The sequence below is a fragment of the Cavia porcellus genome, unplaced genomic scaffold (assembly GCF_034190915.1).
Source record: "Cavia porcellus strain 051 isolate PalLab524CR breed Dunkin Hartley unplaced genomic scaffold, mCavPor4.1 scaffold_24, whole genome shotgun sequence".
NCBI classification, from domain to species: domain Eukaryota; kingdom Metazoa; phylum Chordata; class Mammalia; order Rodentia; family Caviidae; genus Cavia; species Cavia porcellus.
Genome location: NW_026947507.1, coordinates 47785425 through 47803911, shown reverse-complemented (window position 1 = coordinate 47803911; position 18487 = coordinate 47785425). Strand labels below are relative to the sequence as shown.

General features: G+C 51.2%; 1 protein-coding gene across 12 annotated transcripts in view; it reads left to right on the top strand.

Moving 5' to 3' along the window:
* Nucleotides 1-18487, top strand: part of Dlgap2 (DLG associated protein 2) — a 531604-nt gene that overhangs the window by 474772 nt on the left and 38345 nt on the right. For all 12 annotated transcript variants that reach the window (XM_063235015.1, XM_063235014.1, XM_013143569.2 and 9 more), the window contains 2 exons: nucleotides 12131-12278; nucleotides 15456-15675. In XM_063235015.1, coding sequence (XP_063091085.1) covers nucleotides 12131-12278; nucleotides 15456-15675 — 368 coding nt within the window. The remainder of the gene's footprint in view (nucleotides 1-12130; nucleotides 12279-15455; nucleotides 15676-18487) is intronic.

The following is an 18487-nucleotide window of genomic DNA, read 5'->3' as shown; positions in this document are numbered from 1 at the left end:
CAGGAGACAGTGGGGTTCAGTGAAACATTTCAGTAAAATAGGGCATCAGGCAGAATTTCCACCTTTCTGTTACATAAAGAAAAAAAACACCAAATGCTCATTAGCATAATAAATTATATCTTCAGTCAACTTTCTCCCAGGTTTGAAAGCTTATGACTTTTCCCAGCATAGATGATGGTTAAGTGAGTGGGGTTTGAGTATAATCTCAGTGCACAGGAGCCCTCACCACCACAGAATGCTCAGGTGAAGCAGAGGCATGCGGCAGGATGCCTAGGTGACCCCAGGGCCCTGTCCTGGGCCCTTTATGCCACCCTCCATGGAGTATGTACATCGCCCCTACCCACTGGCATGGTGCAGAGCCCAGCATGAGCAGAGGGACAGGGCCCGGCACAGAAGGATGCAACATGTACAGCATGCTGGCCTTGAGGTAGACAGTATCAGATGCCCTGGGTGAAGAGCAGCCCAGGACACCAGCACAGCCCGAAGTTGGAATCCCTGCATCCAGGCACAAGCTCACCAGAATAGCACCTTCCGCCAGCCTGCAAGATGACAGAGTCTTTCCAGGTGCCCAACGCTGCAGCCAGTGTGTGATGTGGGCCAACTTATAGACATCACCCCTACGTTAGCCAGGGGCCTCCAGAGAGACGGAGCGTTGGTGTGTGTGTGTGCACATCACCATGGCTGTGCATGCATATATGTATGGATTTTTAAGGACCTAACCCCCATGCTTGAGGAGCCTGTTAGTCTTGAATATTCAGATGGGACAGCTGGCTAAAGTCCCAGGGGAGAGCTGGTGCCATGGTCTGTGTCTGAAGTGTCCCCTTCCCTGGTCCCTATTGCCTCTTACAGGCATTAGCAGATTAGAGGAGGCCTGCACTCTCACTGTGCAGCCTTCTGCTCTACTGTGTGGCTGGTGAGACACCTTCACAGCAGCACTGACAGGTCGATGGGAGTGGACCGAACACCTTGGTGCCACATCCCTGCAAATCAATGCCTTTGGACGATCACATGCAGCAGGAGAGAACTGCCACAGGAAGGAGCCAGAATTTTAGTAGTTGATATCTCTGGGTGGTGGACTTGTAGCTAAATTTTGTTTTCTTTTAAATATTTTCCACATTTTCTACCAGAAGCATGAATTAGTGTTAACAAAGTAAAAGATACTAAAAATTCATTTCAGTGTCACCTAAGACCCCTACTAACCTAGGATGTTTCATTCCAAGCATCTTGCACTTAAAAATTTTCCTGTTGTGAAATTCCCATCAGAATAAATTTCACGTCAGGACTTTGTGATACTTCTCAGCCACGCATGGAACTAGGCGTCGGTGTGTGTTTTAAAGCCACATAGGTGCAGCTCACTCCCAGGAACAGGGCCAGACCCCGTCACTGTGCAGGTAACTTGTGCCCAGGAAGCCACCTGTGGGTGCTGGAAAAGAGTGTGCCTTGCTGGGAGAGCAGGAATTGGGGATCTGAGCAGGCCCGCATTTCATAACTGAGGGCAGAGTCCAGCATGACCTCTGTGGCTGCAGCAGTGACCCTGGGAGTAACGGTGGGAAGAAGTACAAGACATATGGAAGGCAGCTGCAAGGGCAGGTGATTCCGGCCCAGGGTCACTCAGGACACTGCCATTAGCTGTTGCCCAAGGAGGCAGAGGGCCCAGGTGACCAACATGAGGAACAGGAACCCTGATCCCATGGAAATTCCCCAGAAAGGCCCCAGCTCAGAGCAGGGACAAAGACCAGGAGTTCAGCTCTGCAGGTTTACCTGGGGATCTGAGCCTCACAGACACTAGGCTGATCCACTTCCCAGAGAGGGTGGAATCGTGGAAACAATGGTTGGGGCATTTACCTACCAACTCTCCTCTCCTGATGCACACACACAGAAGTCGAAAAGCAGTAGAGCTGTATAAGCTGAGAGGACAAAGGGCCAAGCCTGCTTCTCAGCAGGATTTCAAGATCAAGAGGAAGCAAAACTTCAAAGAGTTTCCATGGCTGCTGCTGCCTCGTCCTTTGCCCCGGAGCTGGTGACTGGCAGCTGTGTCTATGCTGTCTGGTGGCCTCTGGCCACTTCAGACCTCTGCAGGGTGCAGCAGGTAGCCCTGGAACCCACACACCTTCTGTGTGTCCAAAGGCCTCTGTCCCAGATGTCCAGGCTCCCTGAGTACCGAGCCCCAGCCGGGTTTTAGGAGACTCTATGTGTAGCGTTAGGCTTAGGTTGCCTCTGTGTGATGGATCTTCAGCTCTAGGCTCCCAGGGCCGGGCTGAGCTGGACATGACGGCACACCCTGTGTCTCACCCATCTGGCCTCTCAAACCCCTTCCTCCACCAAAGTCTGAGCTGCCACCAGAGCAGAGCCTGCAGAGCAGCACCAGAAGGCCACTCTGCCCCACGCAGACACTGGAGCTCCACCTGTGCCTCTGTGGACTGGGACTCCATGGTCCCAGATGCAGGACTTGTGCTCACCTGCATTGCAGTTTCCTGAAAATGCTCCTTTCCCTGTTCCAGAAATGGTGCTGCCAGTGCATTTGCTGTCATTCCCACAAGACATGGGTAAATATCACGGTCTCCACAACTCAGTGCCACCCATCCTCTATCCAGGCACACCTGAACTCCGCAGAGTACGCCTGCTCCTGCACCACCTGGTTGTTAAAATAAATAGGGGCTGGGGGCTGACCCTTGCTTTGTGAACCTCAACTCTTGGGATAGAAACCATAAATCCACATTATTGTAAGTACTCAGAGATTTTGGTGCAAGTTAGAACAAACCATTGGATTTTCTTATTGCCTTGACACCAGCTTTGAAGCAGGAATGACAGCTTTGAGACAGGTTTCTAAGACTTATTTGGGGCAGAGGGAGAGTAGCTCTCATATGAGAGACTCAGGTGTAAAGGACAGAAGAGTGACCTCAGCCCAACTGGTGGGGCCCGGGGACAGCCCACCATTGACATGGAGCCAGCACTTGCCCAGGGCTGCTGAGGAAGGGTTTGATCCTCATTCTCCCTTGTGATGCTTGCAAGTACAACAAAACATTAGTGCCACCTTTGTCTGCAAAAGCAATGGCCCTGGTAGGCGGAGCTCCTCACCACAGCAGTCCCAGCCCTGCGCTGTCAAAGGCAACCCTTGCATCTGACTTCAGAGAGCAGAGCCTCACACCGGGGCCCAGGGTGAGCATCGCTTCTGTTGTGAAATTGAAGAATTGCTGGCTGCAGGTCCACCGAGTCAGTCAGCTCACCTTGTGCCCCACCATGTGACACCTTGTGTCAGCTCACATGTACCCCATCGTGTGTGGGGACAGCTGGAGAAGCCTGAGGAGGTCAGAACACACCACAGACTCCACCACTGCTCTTCAGAGGACAGCTGGGATTCTTGGCAAACAGCAGCATCCCCATTCTCATGGGGTCCTCATCCTCCACTGGACCACAGTGACCACAGGACTGTCCTGGGCATGCGGGTCTGAGGGCCCTTGGAGACTCCAGACCCACTGTGCGCTCACTAACCTGCAGTGTGGCTTGCAGGGAGGTGGTTTCACGTGGCAGTGGGCCCCTCACTCCAGCACAACCCCATTCTGCACACCCAGGACCCCACAGATGCAGAGTGCCTCTTTTAAGGTATAAAATGAATGAGACCTTTGGGCAGCATCCACTCTGGGCACAGAACTCCTTTGTGAGACTAGGTTGGTCGCAGCTTTCCCCAAAGTCATCACCAGAGTCAGCTGGGACATGGAGACAGAAAGTCCTCATGGGAGATGGAGAAAGAGTGCTGCTGTGTCACCAGGAGTTTAGTGAGCAGAGCCACCTCAGTGGGGTTGTGATGTTCCCTTCCCGGTCTCCGTGTGAAGATCAGTCAACGCCAACATACAGAAGACACGAGAACAGCACAACACTGCTGGGGAGCTCTGGAATGCATGCTGCAATTTACTCCTTGCAATGAGACCTCATAGTGGGACTAGGTAGGATGCGCAGCTGACAGGTCTCTGCCCCTGGAATGCAGAGACCCCTTGATGCAACTTCTTATCCATGGGCTATGTACCCCAGTCCAGATGCGCTTTGGCGAGGCGTCTCATCCCATGATGCTCTGTGCCACAAGTCTCTGCCAGCAAAAGGCCATCACCAGAGGCGACCCTGCTACTTTGGACCACAACTGGGAGCACAGAAACTCCTTTCCTTATAACTTACCAGTCGGTACTACTGTGTGACAAGCGCCTGCCAGTGGAGGGAGATGAGAGAGCTGTGGGATGTCATCCTTAGCCACAGATCCATCCTGGACAGCACAGCCCTGCTTGTGGTCTACACTGAATGGTGTCCTCCATGCGGACAGGGCCACCCTGACCAGGGATGCTCATGAATATCTGTTGCCGAGTGACTTACTTTAGTAGAAATGTGCTTCCTTAGAGGAGCTGTGTTGCCTTGGTCCTTACTGAGGTTGGTCTCCATGCCCCTGAAGTGTGAAGTCCTCTCTCTTTGTGTCATCTTCATCTGCAGCATGCTTGTGGTGACTTGTATTTGTGATTTTGTGGAACAGTAAATTTCAGAGAAAGACGACAGCAAAGTTCGCATTTAGAAAAGCTGGATGTTGCAGGGGAGACAGACCCCTTCTCCCCTCACATTGGTCTCCAGCCACACCACTCGGCGCAGGGCAGTTCAGGGGATGTGTGACTCAAATGTGCGGGGCCAGCAGTGTGTTCAGCAGAAGTGGGTCTTGGGGAGCTTCTAGCAGCACACGAAAGGAAGGTAGGACTCGCTGGGAAGGGTGGCTGGTCAGCTATCTCAGCCATGTCAGATACCAGCCTCTCATCACAGAGCTCTCATGAGGGTGGGACCCTGGAGGACTCTGCCAGGCTCTTCAAACTGAAGATAAAACTAGGGGAGATCATGGTCACTGGCTCTGTGCCCCAGTAAACAGAGCTGCATAAATACTGCCCATGACCTCACAGCAAGCGCTGCTGCCACCCAAGGCTGGCAGGGACACCATGCACTGGAGGTGGCTGCCACCGCAACTATCCTGAGGGCAAGGTGTCTGCACCATGTGACAGCATCTCCCTCAAAACCAGAGAGAGAGGGTGCCCTGTTGGAGGACCCAGCCAGGCACCACCTCACCCTGGGAATCTGAGACAGGAGGCAGGCTCTGTCCCTTGCAGCGTCATTGCCCTAGACTGGCAGCAACAGCATAACAGTGAACTGAGATGTGGTTCCCCAAAGGAGCGGTGAGTTCACCCTAGCTACATGGTCCTTCAGATATAAAAAGTGGGAGTTGCACTCTGGAACATTAGCTTACTTTGAACAAACCCCCTACCAAAGACAGTTACAGACTCTGGGACACACACACGCATGCACACACGTGTCTGAAACCAAAACAGGCAGAAGACAGGCCATCCCATTTCAAAGGCCAGGACCCACACTCATCCCAGGCACCATGGTTTTGTGGCTCTGCTCTGAGTGCCTCTATGCTGGGTGCTATTGGAAGAAAGGACTTAGCAGGGTGAGTGTGTTAACGGGTGCCACTCAGGGCGCCTGGAGCTGTACCTTGTCCCATCGCCCACACCACACACCATCTTCCCACCCTCTAGTGCTTACTCTGCTACTTTCAGGCCCTTCACAGCTGCCACACAAGAGAGAGACCATGTATTGTTTGTCTGTCTGTCCCCTGCAGAATGTCCTGCAGCTCCCCCACACTACTACAAATGACAGGGTTTCATTCTTCTTCATGGGTGAGCAAGGTCTCACACCTCCCCCATCGTTCACCTCTTGACGGTGCCTCCAGTGAGTCCTTGCAGCCAGTATGAGCCGAGCCACAGCGAACAGAATCCCCTGGGTGTGCCCCAGTATGGAATTGCTGTGTAATATGCATGATCCTAGTTTTACTTTTTGAGGCGCCTCCATGCTGCTAGTACTAATTTATATTCTTAACCACAGCATATGAGCTCTTTTTCCTGCATTTTTTTGTCTCTTCTTTTTTTCAGAATAGCTATTCTGACAGAGGTGGCATGGTATCTCACTGGAGTTTTAATTTGCATTTCCCTGATAGCTGATGGTGTTGAATATTTTTTATAAAACTTTGGCTCTTTGTATTTCTTTTGTGACATGTATTGAGATTGTTTCTCAGTTTTTAAATGTGGTTGATTATTACTGTTAAATTTTTGTGTTCATCATATGTTAGGGATATGAACTCTTTGATAAATAGTTGGCAAATATTCTTTGTGTCATTTCACTCTGCTGATGGTTCATTAGCTATATAGCTTTTTAATTTGCTACCACCCCTTTTTTCTGCTTTTCCTCTTGTTTCCTGTGCTTTGGGGGTCTTAGGGATTTGAGTGTAAAATGTGTAAAAACTACAAAGACAAAAACCCTATTAAATAGCGTCATGCAGTGTCACTTCACAAACAAAGATACGCAATGGCCAGTAAGTGAATTGTTGGCCATCAGGAGGTGAAAACAGAAGTTCACTCTGTCCCACCAGGACAGCTTAGAGAAGTGCACAGGGTGCTGAGGAGGGATTGAGGGAAGGTCCCCGAGAGCCCCAGTCCTGCACCTGGACCTGAACCCTGTATGTGTGCCCATCTTTCTCAGTGACTAAGCATGTCCTGTTGTTGATTCTTCTGTTCTAAGACTTGATAGAAAGGAAAATAACTCTCTTAGCTGATCTCTTAAGAAGAAAAGCGTTATACTGTCTCAATCACATATCCAGTCAGCCCAGCCTCCTGCCCCTGCACTTTCAGGTGCCCTAGAACACACCTTCCAGCTCTACATGACCAACGCTCAGGACTCCTGCACAGGCTTCCCCAAGCCAGGCGCCCAGGGGTCACATCTGATGCAGCGCCCATAGATGTCGATTAAGAGCTGACCTTGGGCAGATGTTGAGGTAGAGGTGAGACTATCACTGGCCCTTCACCACCATCCTTCCCATAGGGTGCTCAGAGAGATCATCAGGTAACTTGTGTAGAACCACAGTACCACAGATGGCAGAGCCAGGACCTGAACCTGGCTGCCTGGCTCCAAGCCTGCTCCCCATCACCCCGTGGCACAGGGCTCCACACAAAGTGACATTTTTACATGTTCCCAGCTGTGTCCCCATGGGCTGCATGTTTCTCTTTGGAGGGAGGATGACCCTGCCCTTCTGGGTGATGTGACAGTATTATCACCGTCAAAAGTAAGCACAGGTATCTTATCCCCCAGGAAACCCACAGGCTCTCTCCAGTTTCCTACCTTCCATCCTCTTCCTTAGCAAAGGGACAAATTGTCCAAAATTGTCACTTCTGTTTCCATATTCTTCCTTCTATAGCCTGGTTGCTCTCTGCTGGTCCGACTACCCAACATCCTTCCTCAGTCTGAGTCCACTTGATGCCCCAGTGGCTCCCAGACACTGCTGAGCCCTCTCCTCCCTCTCTCCAGAGGCTCTTCCCTGCACGCAGGGCCTCTGGAGGCTTCTCTCCCATGCTGTTGGCCAGTTGCCCATGCTTCACATGCCTGCACTCACCTCCACTCGGCTCCTTCCCTTCAATGCCCTCAAAAGGGCTTGAAATCCCCAGATCCAGATCACCCAGATCCAGCTGCAGGGTGGGTTCTTCTCCCTGGATGTACCTGTCTCTGCTAGGAAAGGTTAGGACCTGGGCAACATCCGAGTTTCTTCTTCCTGTCCCTGTGGCCCATGCTGCCTCACATGCCTGCAAGGCTGTGATTTTGGAAAAATGACTTGTTCTTTCTGAGCCTCCATGCAGAGAAGTTGGTGGTGAGGAACAGAGAGTCAGTCACTGGGCTTCTCCACAGCATCTCCCTCCCCATCCTCACCTGGGGTCTCCTCCTGGGGTCCTGGGTGCAAGACAGTGCTCACTTGGCTGAGGTGCCAGTTTCAGACTCCTTAGGTGGCCTCAGCCTCGCCCCAACTCTGGTCTGCTTTCCAAACCTGGGTTGGGACATTCCCCCCAGCACCCTCCCTCTCTGGCCACAGGAGCCTCTCTCCACCCCCTGCCGCACACACTGTAGTTGCTCTAGGTTTCCCGCTACAGTGTGCTTTGAAATCTGCACCATCCTGCCAGGCATGGCAGTGCCTGCCTGAGATTCCCACACTCTGAGAGGCTGAGGCAGGAAGAGTAAGTTATAGCCCAGCCTGGGCAACTTATGGATTTCATGAAACTGCGTTTCAGATTTTAGAGGTGGGCTGCAGATGGCTCGAGCACAGGCTCTGAGTTTGGTACCCAGTATCACACACAAAAAAAGTTACCCTCTTGTCTGTGTCCTTGACATGGCAAACTCCTCAGAAGAGAAAATGTGCCTCCTTGTGGTGTTGCCAGGCTTGACACGTAAAATCACAAGCTATGTGGTTAACTTCTAGCTCTGCTGAGCCTGAATTTCTCGAGTATCAGTTTGCCCTATCTGGGCCTATCTGGGATAATTCTTGGGACTTCTGATGCTGAAATGAGTCTTTTCTCATCTGAAACTTGTTATACTGGCACCCTGTGCTCTGCCTGGCAGCTCTGTGCATTCGCCCCTTTCTGGTGCCTGGCACTCTGCTGTCACATTGCTCAGGGACAGGCTTCCAGCTTTAGGAGCAGGGTGAAAGAGCCACCCCATACGGAGGAAGAAGGATGAGCCACAGCACTGGGGGTAAACTGAGGCCCAGGAGGTCGGAGGCAATTCCCCGATCCACCTCCCTCCTCATTGCTCCTGTGACCCCTCCACGGAGGTAAGAAACCTAGTGTGGCCATGGGTATTCTTGATCCTGGCGACTTCACCTCATGGGAGACCAGGGGATCCATGCCCTGCTGCCACCTGCGGACACCAAGCGGCCCCCACAAAGGACACCTGCAATGTTGGATTCACTGTCACTGTGTCCTCAGGAAGTGGGTGGCCCCTGAAGACCTCACGCCACACATGGCAGCAGAGGGCACCAAGGGGACGGCATTAATCTGTGACACAGAGGTGACAGCAGGATGAAAATGCACAGAGCAGATCCCTGAAATGGCTCGGTCCCAGCTCCACGTCATTGCATGGAAAAGCTCACGAGTGCCTCTGGGCACCAGATTTGTGCCCCAGCGCTGCTGCAACGCCTCATCCCTGCTGCAGCCCCAGATGGCACTGGGGAAGGACGTCATGTCCCTGAGGCAGAGAGACCCTACCCGGACTGCAAAGCTTCAGAGGCTTTTCCAGCAGGGACCCTGGGCCGGAGCAGCGTGGAACTCACCTGGGCAGAAGCCTCTTCCTGCACTCAGTGGTTAGTCCCGGGTTGTGTGAAGTGTGGGCTAAGCCACACAAGAAGGAGCTCCACTCTTGAGAGGCGCACTACAGAATACCCATGCACACACGCATGCACAGACATGTCTGTACAGTGCTGTGAACCTGCCCCTTCGAGGCAGTGGGGTGGCTGCACTGATAATGATGGTGAACGCCCTGTTCTTGATCTGAAATAATCGTTTTCCTATATTTGTCCTCAGTACTTGTGCAACCTGCAGTTTCTCTGCTAAGATGCAGGACAAGGGGATGGATTATTCTGCCTCTATTGTCAAGTACATTTACATCAGTCTAATAGACTTGATTAAGTGTCTATTTGTTTTGATAAAGTTGTTTTTATAATGGTCAAAATTTGCAGATGAGATTTCTATGCCCATGACTCAGCAAACAACACTGGAATGATTTGCAAATGGAAAGAAGCAGAGTGCTTCTCTGTTAATCTTGTTTCTGTGGTTGCTTTCTCACTCGTACAGCTTTCCAAAGTTGGTTTCCAGTCTCATTTAGTCGCACATGACTCCAATGTGGGACACACTTGAAGGGCAGGAAGTGGTACCAAAAATATTTTCATATTATTCTAAAAAATGCTTAGTGGCTTTCTTTTTACAGTTTCTGAAGCTGCCTCTGCTTCTGTGTGGAAAAATATCATTGAGTTTCCAGCACCTGGAATGCCTAAGTAAAGTCAGCACCCAGATGCAGGGACTTCCAAGGGTGACCCCCGAAGACCACAGGGAAGGTCACCTCAGAGAGGCACAGGACGTGGCATGTGTGGAGGTGGGAACCCCAACCTGGGTTGTGCCCCCACTCCCAGTCCTGGTGCCTGGTCCCCAGGGCTGTGTCTCTGAGGATGATGGCCTTCCTGGACACAAGGTTATAAAACACTCAGCCATTGTATGTCTTCTAAAAATCTCTACTAGCCTAGTAAAGCAAAAGTAAGTTTTCAAAAGAACATTTTAGAAGTACAGCTCTCTGTATACCTGGGTTTCCACATCTGACAGTTTATCTAACCACAGATAAGAAATGTTCACAAATAGAGTTCCAGAAAATTCAAAAGCAAAACTTGGATTTCCTGTGCTGTGAACACTCTGCCGAGATCTGTGACGGATGTGCTGGTGCTAAGGGCTCAGATCCCCAGCATGCAGCCGCATTCTGGGGACCCATCACCAGGATGGCTTTTTCTAAACTGACCGTGTACAGACCTCCTAGTTTTTGTCCCCTAAATAATGCCGAGTAGCAGCTCTTCACTTGCACCTCCACCATGTTATCATTAAGTGCATGCAATCAGTTGTCCAAGAAACAGATGAGAAGAACACAACAAGTCTGGCTTGGCAGAGGCAAATGCCACTGTCCAGGGCCTTTGCCAGGCTGGCACATCCACCTAAATCGTGTGCAGCATCCCCTCACGTGACACTGTGTGAGGTGTGTGTGTGTGTGTGTGTGTGTGTGTGTGTGTGTGTGTGTGAGAGAGAGAGAGAGAGAGAGAGAGAGAGAGAGAGAGATGCAGTACAGGCAGAATGGAGCTCACTCACAGGCCCTGCAGGAGCCTCCTGCAGGAGTCCGCAGGAGCCCTGCAGTCCCTCCGCCTGCTGGGGCCTGGCAGCTTGGGATACATGCAGTGGCTGTGCCGTGCCAGTCACCTGTGTTCTGCAGAGCTGGGGGGATGGACTGTGGTCACAGGTCACTGTGCAAACCCTGAGAGGAGCCAGGTCCAAGGAGTCTGTGTTCCTGTCCCCATGTCCATCTCATGTTAGTTTCAAGTAGAGGGGAGGGAGGAGTTGAAGTGCATCCCGTGCTTTCACTTAACACAAAAGTCACTTTTAACAAAAAGAATGACATTAGAGCTGTAACAGCCTCACTTCATGAAGTGGATAGAGTCCAATTTTTTCTCTGATTTTCCATCTTAAAGTAGATCAGAGCAGTGTATGGTGGTGCACACCTATAACTCCAGCACTCAGGAGGCTGAGGCAGGAGGATTATTCTGAGTTTGAGGCTAGCCCACACTACATAGTGACTTCAAGGCCAGCCTGAACTACACAGCAAGACCCTGTCTCAAAAAATTTTTTAAAAAGTAAATCAGAGAAAACATATCACACCAAGATCTTACATGGAAAATAAAGGACATACTTTAATAGCCAACAAGTGGGGTCAAAACTGTCCACCCAGTGTTTACATGTTTTTATAAATAGGCCTGTGAAATATTTAATGTTTCATCATGATCCAAAACATAACAGAAGAATGATTGGTAACTTCTGTCCACATTATTCCAGTTTCTGATAAAAATAAAACTGAGGGTTACTGTGTTGTGGAGAGAGTGTCCGTAGAGCTCTAAAGGAAAGGGCCCAGTGAGCCACAGACTTCAGCCAGGCTGGGCCGGTGTCTGCCAGGCATCCTGGAGGTCCCTCTGCACTCCCACACCTTACAAAATTGCCAGTAGAAGACTGGAGACCCTTAACTTTCAAGGCATTTGGCAGAAACTGGTCCTGGTGTGCGGCAGCTGGCCTGGTGCCTGGGTCTGCTCTGTGGACACACACTGTGCAGTCTGCTCTCCTTTTGCTTTATAGATTAAACCTGCAGGGACCTTGCTGTTTGTTCAGTATGTAAAGATGCCAGGAAGCTGACAGGGTCTTGGCGAGCTTCTTGCTTGACACGGGGAGCTGAGCTTGCTGTTCTGCTCTGAGTTCTGGGAATTTCTGCACTTTTTTAAATGTTCAGTGATCCTGATTTCACCACCTGGTCATGAAAAGTCAGGTTCCAAGGCAGCTTGGTAAGTGGCCTCCTTGTTCCTCCAGTGCTGCTCCCACTCTGGATGAGTCTCTGAGAGTGTTCGGACAAGGCAGCCTCAGGCATCGGGCGGGATGCTCACCCTCTTCCCTGGTGTTCACAGATGGCCTCTCCCGTTTCTCTTCTCTTGTAGCCAGAGCTACCTGCAAGCTGTGAGTGAGGTGCCTGTCAGTCACAGCTTGGACCCCGCTGCCAACTACAACTCCCCGAAATTCCGCTCCCGGAACCAGAGCTACATGCGGGCCGTGAGCACCCTGAGCCAGGCCAGCTGTGTGAGCCAGGTGGGAACCCCTCTTCCAGGCAGGAGGCGGTGGCCATGCCCCTGGTCCACATCCCTTCTTAGGGGCCAGGAGCAGGTCCTGCCTGGTATTCCCTGCAACTGACTGGAAACCTATGAGCTCAGTAAGATTCATTTTTACATTGATTTCCTATGATAAGCCATGACTGATGGCTTACCCTTGGCCCCGCCCCATGATTTAGCACTGGCTTTTTCCTTGTCCAGAAAGGGATGCAGGGAGAGTGTGTAGCCACAGTGGCTTCCCTTGCATCCTCCAGGACTGCCCAGGAGTAAACAGGCAGAGCTGTGGGCTGGAGAGGGCTCCATGGCCAGTGCTTGTCCTTCATGCACAAGACCCTGTACAGAACAGAAAACAGAATCACTGCAGCACCCCAAGGTGCTTGGTGTCCCCAGAGACAGGCAGGCAGGCTCACTCAGGCAGGGCTTGTTTCCTGCTAGGCACCAGGTCCCTGAGCAGACTCAAGGTCACCTCAGGAAGGTGGCATGGATGGGGAGCCTGGCCAGCCTTTACTGGAGTGGCCAGCCCCAGATGGCATGCTAGGATGAGCAGGCACAGTCCTGCAGCAAGTGAGAGTTGCATTTCTAAATCCCTGTTCGACTCACTGCTTGTCAGTTACAAACAGCCCTTATGGAGCTTCATACAGATGCTCTCTGCCCGCAGCCCTCCTGGAAGCAGCATAGTTGGCGCCTAATGGATGTTCACCATTATCTGGTAGAGAGCCTAGACACAGCAGGTGCTCAATAATGACACCTCACTCATTGCCATAGTAACAATAACGCATAGCACTGGCTTCTAATTCAGCACTTCACACCCCTGCTCTGGTCAGCAGGGAGCCGGCAGTGAGAGCTGGCGGGGAAGAGGGAGCCAATCTGGGCACAGGCTCCCTCCTGGCCTGCAGAGGTTCCATGTAGCAGGTCCTACCCACTAGGGAGTTGCCTTCTGAGCTTTCCCTCAGAAACCCTAAGCGGTTGCTGGCCCATAGCACAAGTATTTTACTTCCTTTATCCACCTAGATGCTACTTTTCTCTTAGAAATGGGCTTAAATTCCCATGCACAGAAAAGGGAATTCTGTGAATCTTCTTCCTAAGGACAAGGAAAGAGCCCATTCCACAACTGCAGACCAGGCCTGTCTGGATTTAGCTTTCAGGCACCCGGCATGGGTGAACTGGAAAGGGGTCCCACTGTGTCCCCACCCGTCACCCTGCAAACAATAATATAAATAGCAACGGCCACACACCCAGTGACTAGACCCTGTGGTCTGTTGATATGCAAAAGAAACTGCCTGTTCTGGCATGTCAGAAATCTGAGCTAGTTCTGGAAAGATTGAAACAGGCAGCTGACGTGAGTGGTGCCCTGAAAACTTTCTCTGCACCCAGGGACAAGGCTTGTAAAGCAGCCTTCCTTCTTTTGCCTTTCAGTGGGGACTTGTTGTGCCCATGTCACCCCTGCTACAGAGCTTGTGCACACATGTGGGAGGCGCTGCAGCTTTCAGTGCTGAGCAAAGTGACCTCCCCAGCCTCCCTTCGCACTGTGAACCCAAAATGGAGTACCCAGAAACAACCCTGTGAAAGTCACATCTTTTCCTATCTAGAAAGACACATTTTACACAGCAGGAAAGCAGACAGACTGGATGCTATTGAGGTTAAAACTCCAGGTCTTTCCTATTGCTGGGTGCTATGCCATGACTATAAATTGAACTCTAATTGACTACATCCCCAGTCCTTTATTATTATTATTATTATTATTATTATTATCATTATTATTATTATTTTATTGTGATTCAGGGTCTTACAAAGTCACTGTGTTGTCTGAACTTGAGAGTCTCCTGCCTCAGCCTCCCAGACTGCTTGGGATTTCAGGTGTGCACCACCACACCTAGATGAATTCAAGTTTTAATTGTAAAAAAACATGCAGTTAAAGTGACCCTGCAAGACTGTTTGTGGGCACCTATATCTTGCCGAGGTCACACTTGCAGTAATTTGGGGATCAGGAGCAGGAGTGGCTCAAGCGACAGTGGTGACCCCTCCAGGGTCAAAAACATCCTCCGACCCAAAAGGCATAGCCTGCAAGGTATGGGGAGTCTGCTCTCAGAATCCACTTTGGCTGTGATCAACTCACAACCAGGGGACCTGGGATTCTGCCCCTGTGACCTCAGAAGAGGCATGCACAGGAGACAGCAGGTGCCCCAAGATCCCCATTCTCCTATCCTGCACTCCTTGGAGCCCCAACCTTCCACATGCACTGATACACACTTATATGTTTGTGTGTGCAGGACACACAGGAGGCCTTGGAAAGATGTCACTTTCCCAAAGGTGACCCTCATCAGGGGTTGGTCCCAGCTCAGCTTCTGAGCACCCAGCTCTCCCTCTCCCTGCCCACTTTCCATGCGGCTCCAGTCCTGTGTTTTACTTTATCGTGTTCCCCTTGCTAATCTCTAGTGCAACCTAGGACACCTGGGGGACATGTGTCCTCCTGCAGCCGCCATCACCGAGGCCACGCCAAGGCCACTCCTGGGCACTGGCCTGGAGTCGCCCTTCCTGGGCCAGCACATCTTCAAGACTGTTGGAGATCAGGCTCTTTGGTGGAGCCTGAAACTTAAGTCAGAGGCTCCAAAAGTGTGACTTGTCTGGTCAGCTATCAAAGTAAGTCAGTGCTAAGAGCTCACATTTAGAAGGCAAAACTGGGACTCAGCAGATGCCTCCTGTTCAGTGTGTCCTTGCTGGTTCTGGACTCCTGCTGTTCAGACAGTGACAGGGACAGCAGTGCCTGTGCTGAGTTATATTCCCATGACAACGAGAAAGGACTAAAGCAGCTGTGCCTTAAAGCTGTGTCCCATGCCCAGGCCCACAGCACCAGGTCAGCTAAGCTTCAGGGAGCAAGAGCAAGGGGTGTGAGGACAGAAGTGGTGGCTATGAATGGGCCCTGGCCAGCTTCCCTGGGGACATTCAGATCTCTGTCTCCCGGTCCTCTGTACCACCAGCTGCCATCAGTCTGCAGACACCTGCTGACCTTGGAAGCTAGCTGGTCCTTGTCGTGCTGTATAACACATAGCCCAGCATGTGTAAGTTACTCCCAAGCTCAGCAGATTTTCAGTGCTGGTAAAAGAGCCCAGTTCCTGGGGTCACAGCTGTGTGACCACTATCCCTGTGCTCATTGCAGATGAGCGAGGCTGAGATGAATGGGCAGTTCGAGTCGGTGTGCGAGTCCGTCTTCAGCGAAGTGGAGTCTCAGGCCATGGACGCACTGGATCTGCCGGGATGCTTCCGGACGAGGAGTCACAGCTATCTTCGAGCTATCCAGGCTGGCTACTCCCAAGACGACGAATGTATCCCCGCCATGACGCCCTCCAACATGGCCTCCACCATCAGGTCCACTGCAGGTAAAGATAGGACCTTTGAGGTCTCTGGTGGGAAAACTCCAAGGTGCAGAGTCTGCCGGAACTGGGAGAGGAGCACACCTTCACCAGAGGTGTCACACTCACAGCCTCTGGTCACCCGTCACCAGACCATGTGCATTACAGTCACAGTTGCCATAGTGACTGGAAGCATTTATCTCCCTGATAATGTTTTTTTTCTCCTCAGAGTGGAAATTTGTTAATTGCCAAGATCTTTTAGAATAACCCAGTATCACTTTGTGAAGTTTGACGTGGAAGGGAATCCAAGTGTTGATATTTGGAAAGTGATGGCGTTGTAAATGTCACAGTGCAGGGTTTGCGGTGCAATCCTGGGGGACGCCTGCAAGGCAGCATCCAGCCTTGGTCTCTGCTGTTCCCTCAGGAAGTCCATGATTGTTCCTGTGTCTGCAGAGAGCATCCCCTTTAGCATGGACCCCCAGCCTGCATCCATCTCCTTTGGTTCCTTTGGGAAATCACATCCGTGCTCAGATGGTTTGCTACCCACCCAAATACCACTGCCTGGGATTTGATGGCACAGTTATTATTTATGTACCAATGAATACACACGGCCCAGAGCAGCTGGTAAAGCACAGCAGGAAAACCTTGCTGTACTACACAGGAAGGCGAAGGAGAGAGGCTGGGAAGTGTCACAGTGCTGAAGGATGGGGCACCCTGGGTGCTGTTAGATTAGGGATGCTGCAGTTGTGTCACAGAGATTTGAAGTACAATTGCAACAAGAAATGCTTTGTTCACGAGAAATAGTGTGGGGAACCAGGAGCCAGGAGCCATACCTGGAACCCAGGAGAAGAGCAAGCGTGGTGCCCCAGAGATGCAGGCGTCAGCTAGTGGGCAGGGTATTGCCTGCTGCAGACCCAAAGCCCAGGGTCCGGGCTGTGGACAGGGTGGGGTCTGTGGAGGGCAACAGCCAATGGCAGCTGCGTAAAGTGCCCCTGGAAGACCTCAGCTCGTCGCCTCTCCAGCAGTTTGGAGTGTTCCAGAGTAATGGCTGTGACTCGTGGGCCTGAATGACATCAGATATATATCCTCGGCATCCTTTCTCTGTGGTTTGGTGGCCCCGAGCAGGGATGCTCCTGACACTTGGGCCACTTAGCCCAGGGCCAGGAACAACTTGGGGTGGGATAGGGGGATCTGACTCTATGTCTTGTGATGACTGAAGCACTGGAGAGAGCAGAGCCCGGCTCATCCACAAAACCGCAGGGCTGCACAAGGCCAGGAAGCCGAAGGGGCCTGTATGGTGGGTGGATACTCTGTTCCACTTGTTCTTGTGCATTGTAGAGTTGGGCACCGCTCTGGGCTCCACCCCAACTCCCTAGCATGAGAAAGAGATGAAGCCTCCACTGGAAGGGTCAGGAAAGGATGAGTGCCCCACACTGCCTTAGAACAGCACTTAGAGGGGTGTGTGCTACTGTCTCTGTGATCACGTGAATCTTAAGTACTTTGCTGGGCTTCAGAGATACTCTGGAGATGTAATCACTGAGTAGGACACACGTCATGGAGAGCGTGGAGGTGAGACAATCTCACAGACATAATGCAAGATAAGGCTGAGCTGGGCTGACATGCCCTCAGGGACAGAGACCACCTTCATGGCCCAAAGTCTGCACACCAGACACCGTGGAAATGCTTCTCCTGCTCAGTCTCCCTGCCTCTCGGCCTCTTTACCTGGTCAGACTGTCCTGCAGCTGGTGGGGTGCAGTGTCACAGATCTGAAGTGGTCTGGTAGCCAGGAGAGCTCCAGGATCGGTCAATCAGTGGGAGTCAGCGGGGTTTGACCCGGGTCCCTCCTCTGCTCCTCAGGCCCAGGATTGCCTGTCACTCATGTATGCTCTTTCTCTATTACACAGAAAGAAGGCAATTTGAAAAATAGCCTACTCATAAGATTACACCAAAGAAGGTCCAAAACCCTATCTGGAAATCAAAAGTAGATGAAAACTACAGAGATGCGGGAGTTGCTGTGCCAGCAGGACCCCAGCCCCGGTGCAAGGCTTCCTGTCAGGGAGCACATGCTCCACTGCATCTGTCCTGAGCGCTCACTTTGTAAACTCCTACAGCGATGCTAGAACTGTGTAGCTACGTTTTGTTCTGTGTCTACATGAGTGTGTGTGTGTGCATGTGTGGGAAAAGAGAAGGAAGTTATTTCGGCACATTGATTTTCTTTCATGGTCCTAGAACAGGCTCTTGAAAATAAATTGAAAAAGTTATTTTCAAAAGCACTCCCAAGTGTTGGTGTAAAGAATAAGATTTGTTTAAACATTATTCTTTATGCATTCTTGAAAAGTAAAGGTGAGCATGGCTTAGTCATCTTGCCTGGTGAACATGTAAATGTATGACATTAATGTCCGTGTAATATAGTAAACCAGGCAGGCAGGAGGGACTTGGCACCCAGCTCTGGCTGGCCCTAGTGTCTGCCAAGCATCAAGGGGTTGGTGCTGCAGCAACCTGGGGGCCACTGTCTGTGGGTGGACTGGCCCTGCCCATGGTCCCCAGGGAAGACTACCTGCTCCTAAGTGCCCCTGTCCCCTGCTTCTGGCATTATGCAGAACAGCAACTACTGATTAGTGTCCTCACCTTCAATGAAGTGGCTTTGAAAACATCTAAGTTTCATTTCATACTTGGTTTCTTTCTCATCTGTGAAATGATTTATCGGGTAGATTTTCTTGTCTAAATATGCATTTCACACAGTTTTTCTAAGGAAGGGATATTATTGATACTGTGGAGGAAAATGGCATAAATTAGATTATAATGATTTTTCCCTGGGTCAGAAACTGTCTCGAGGGAG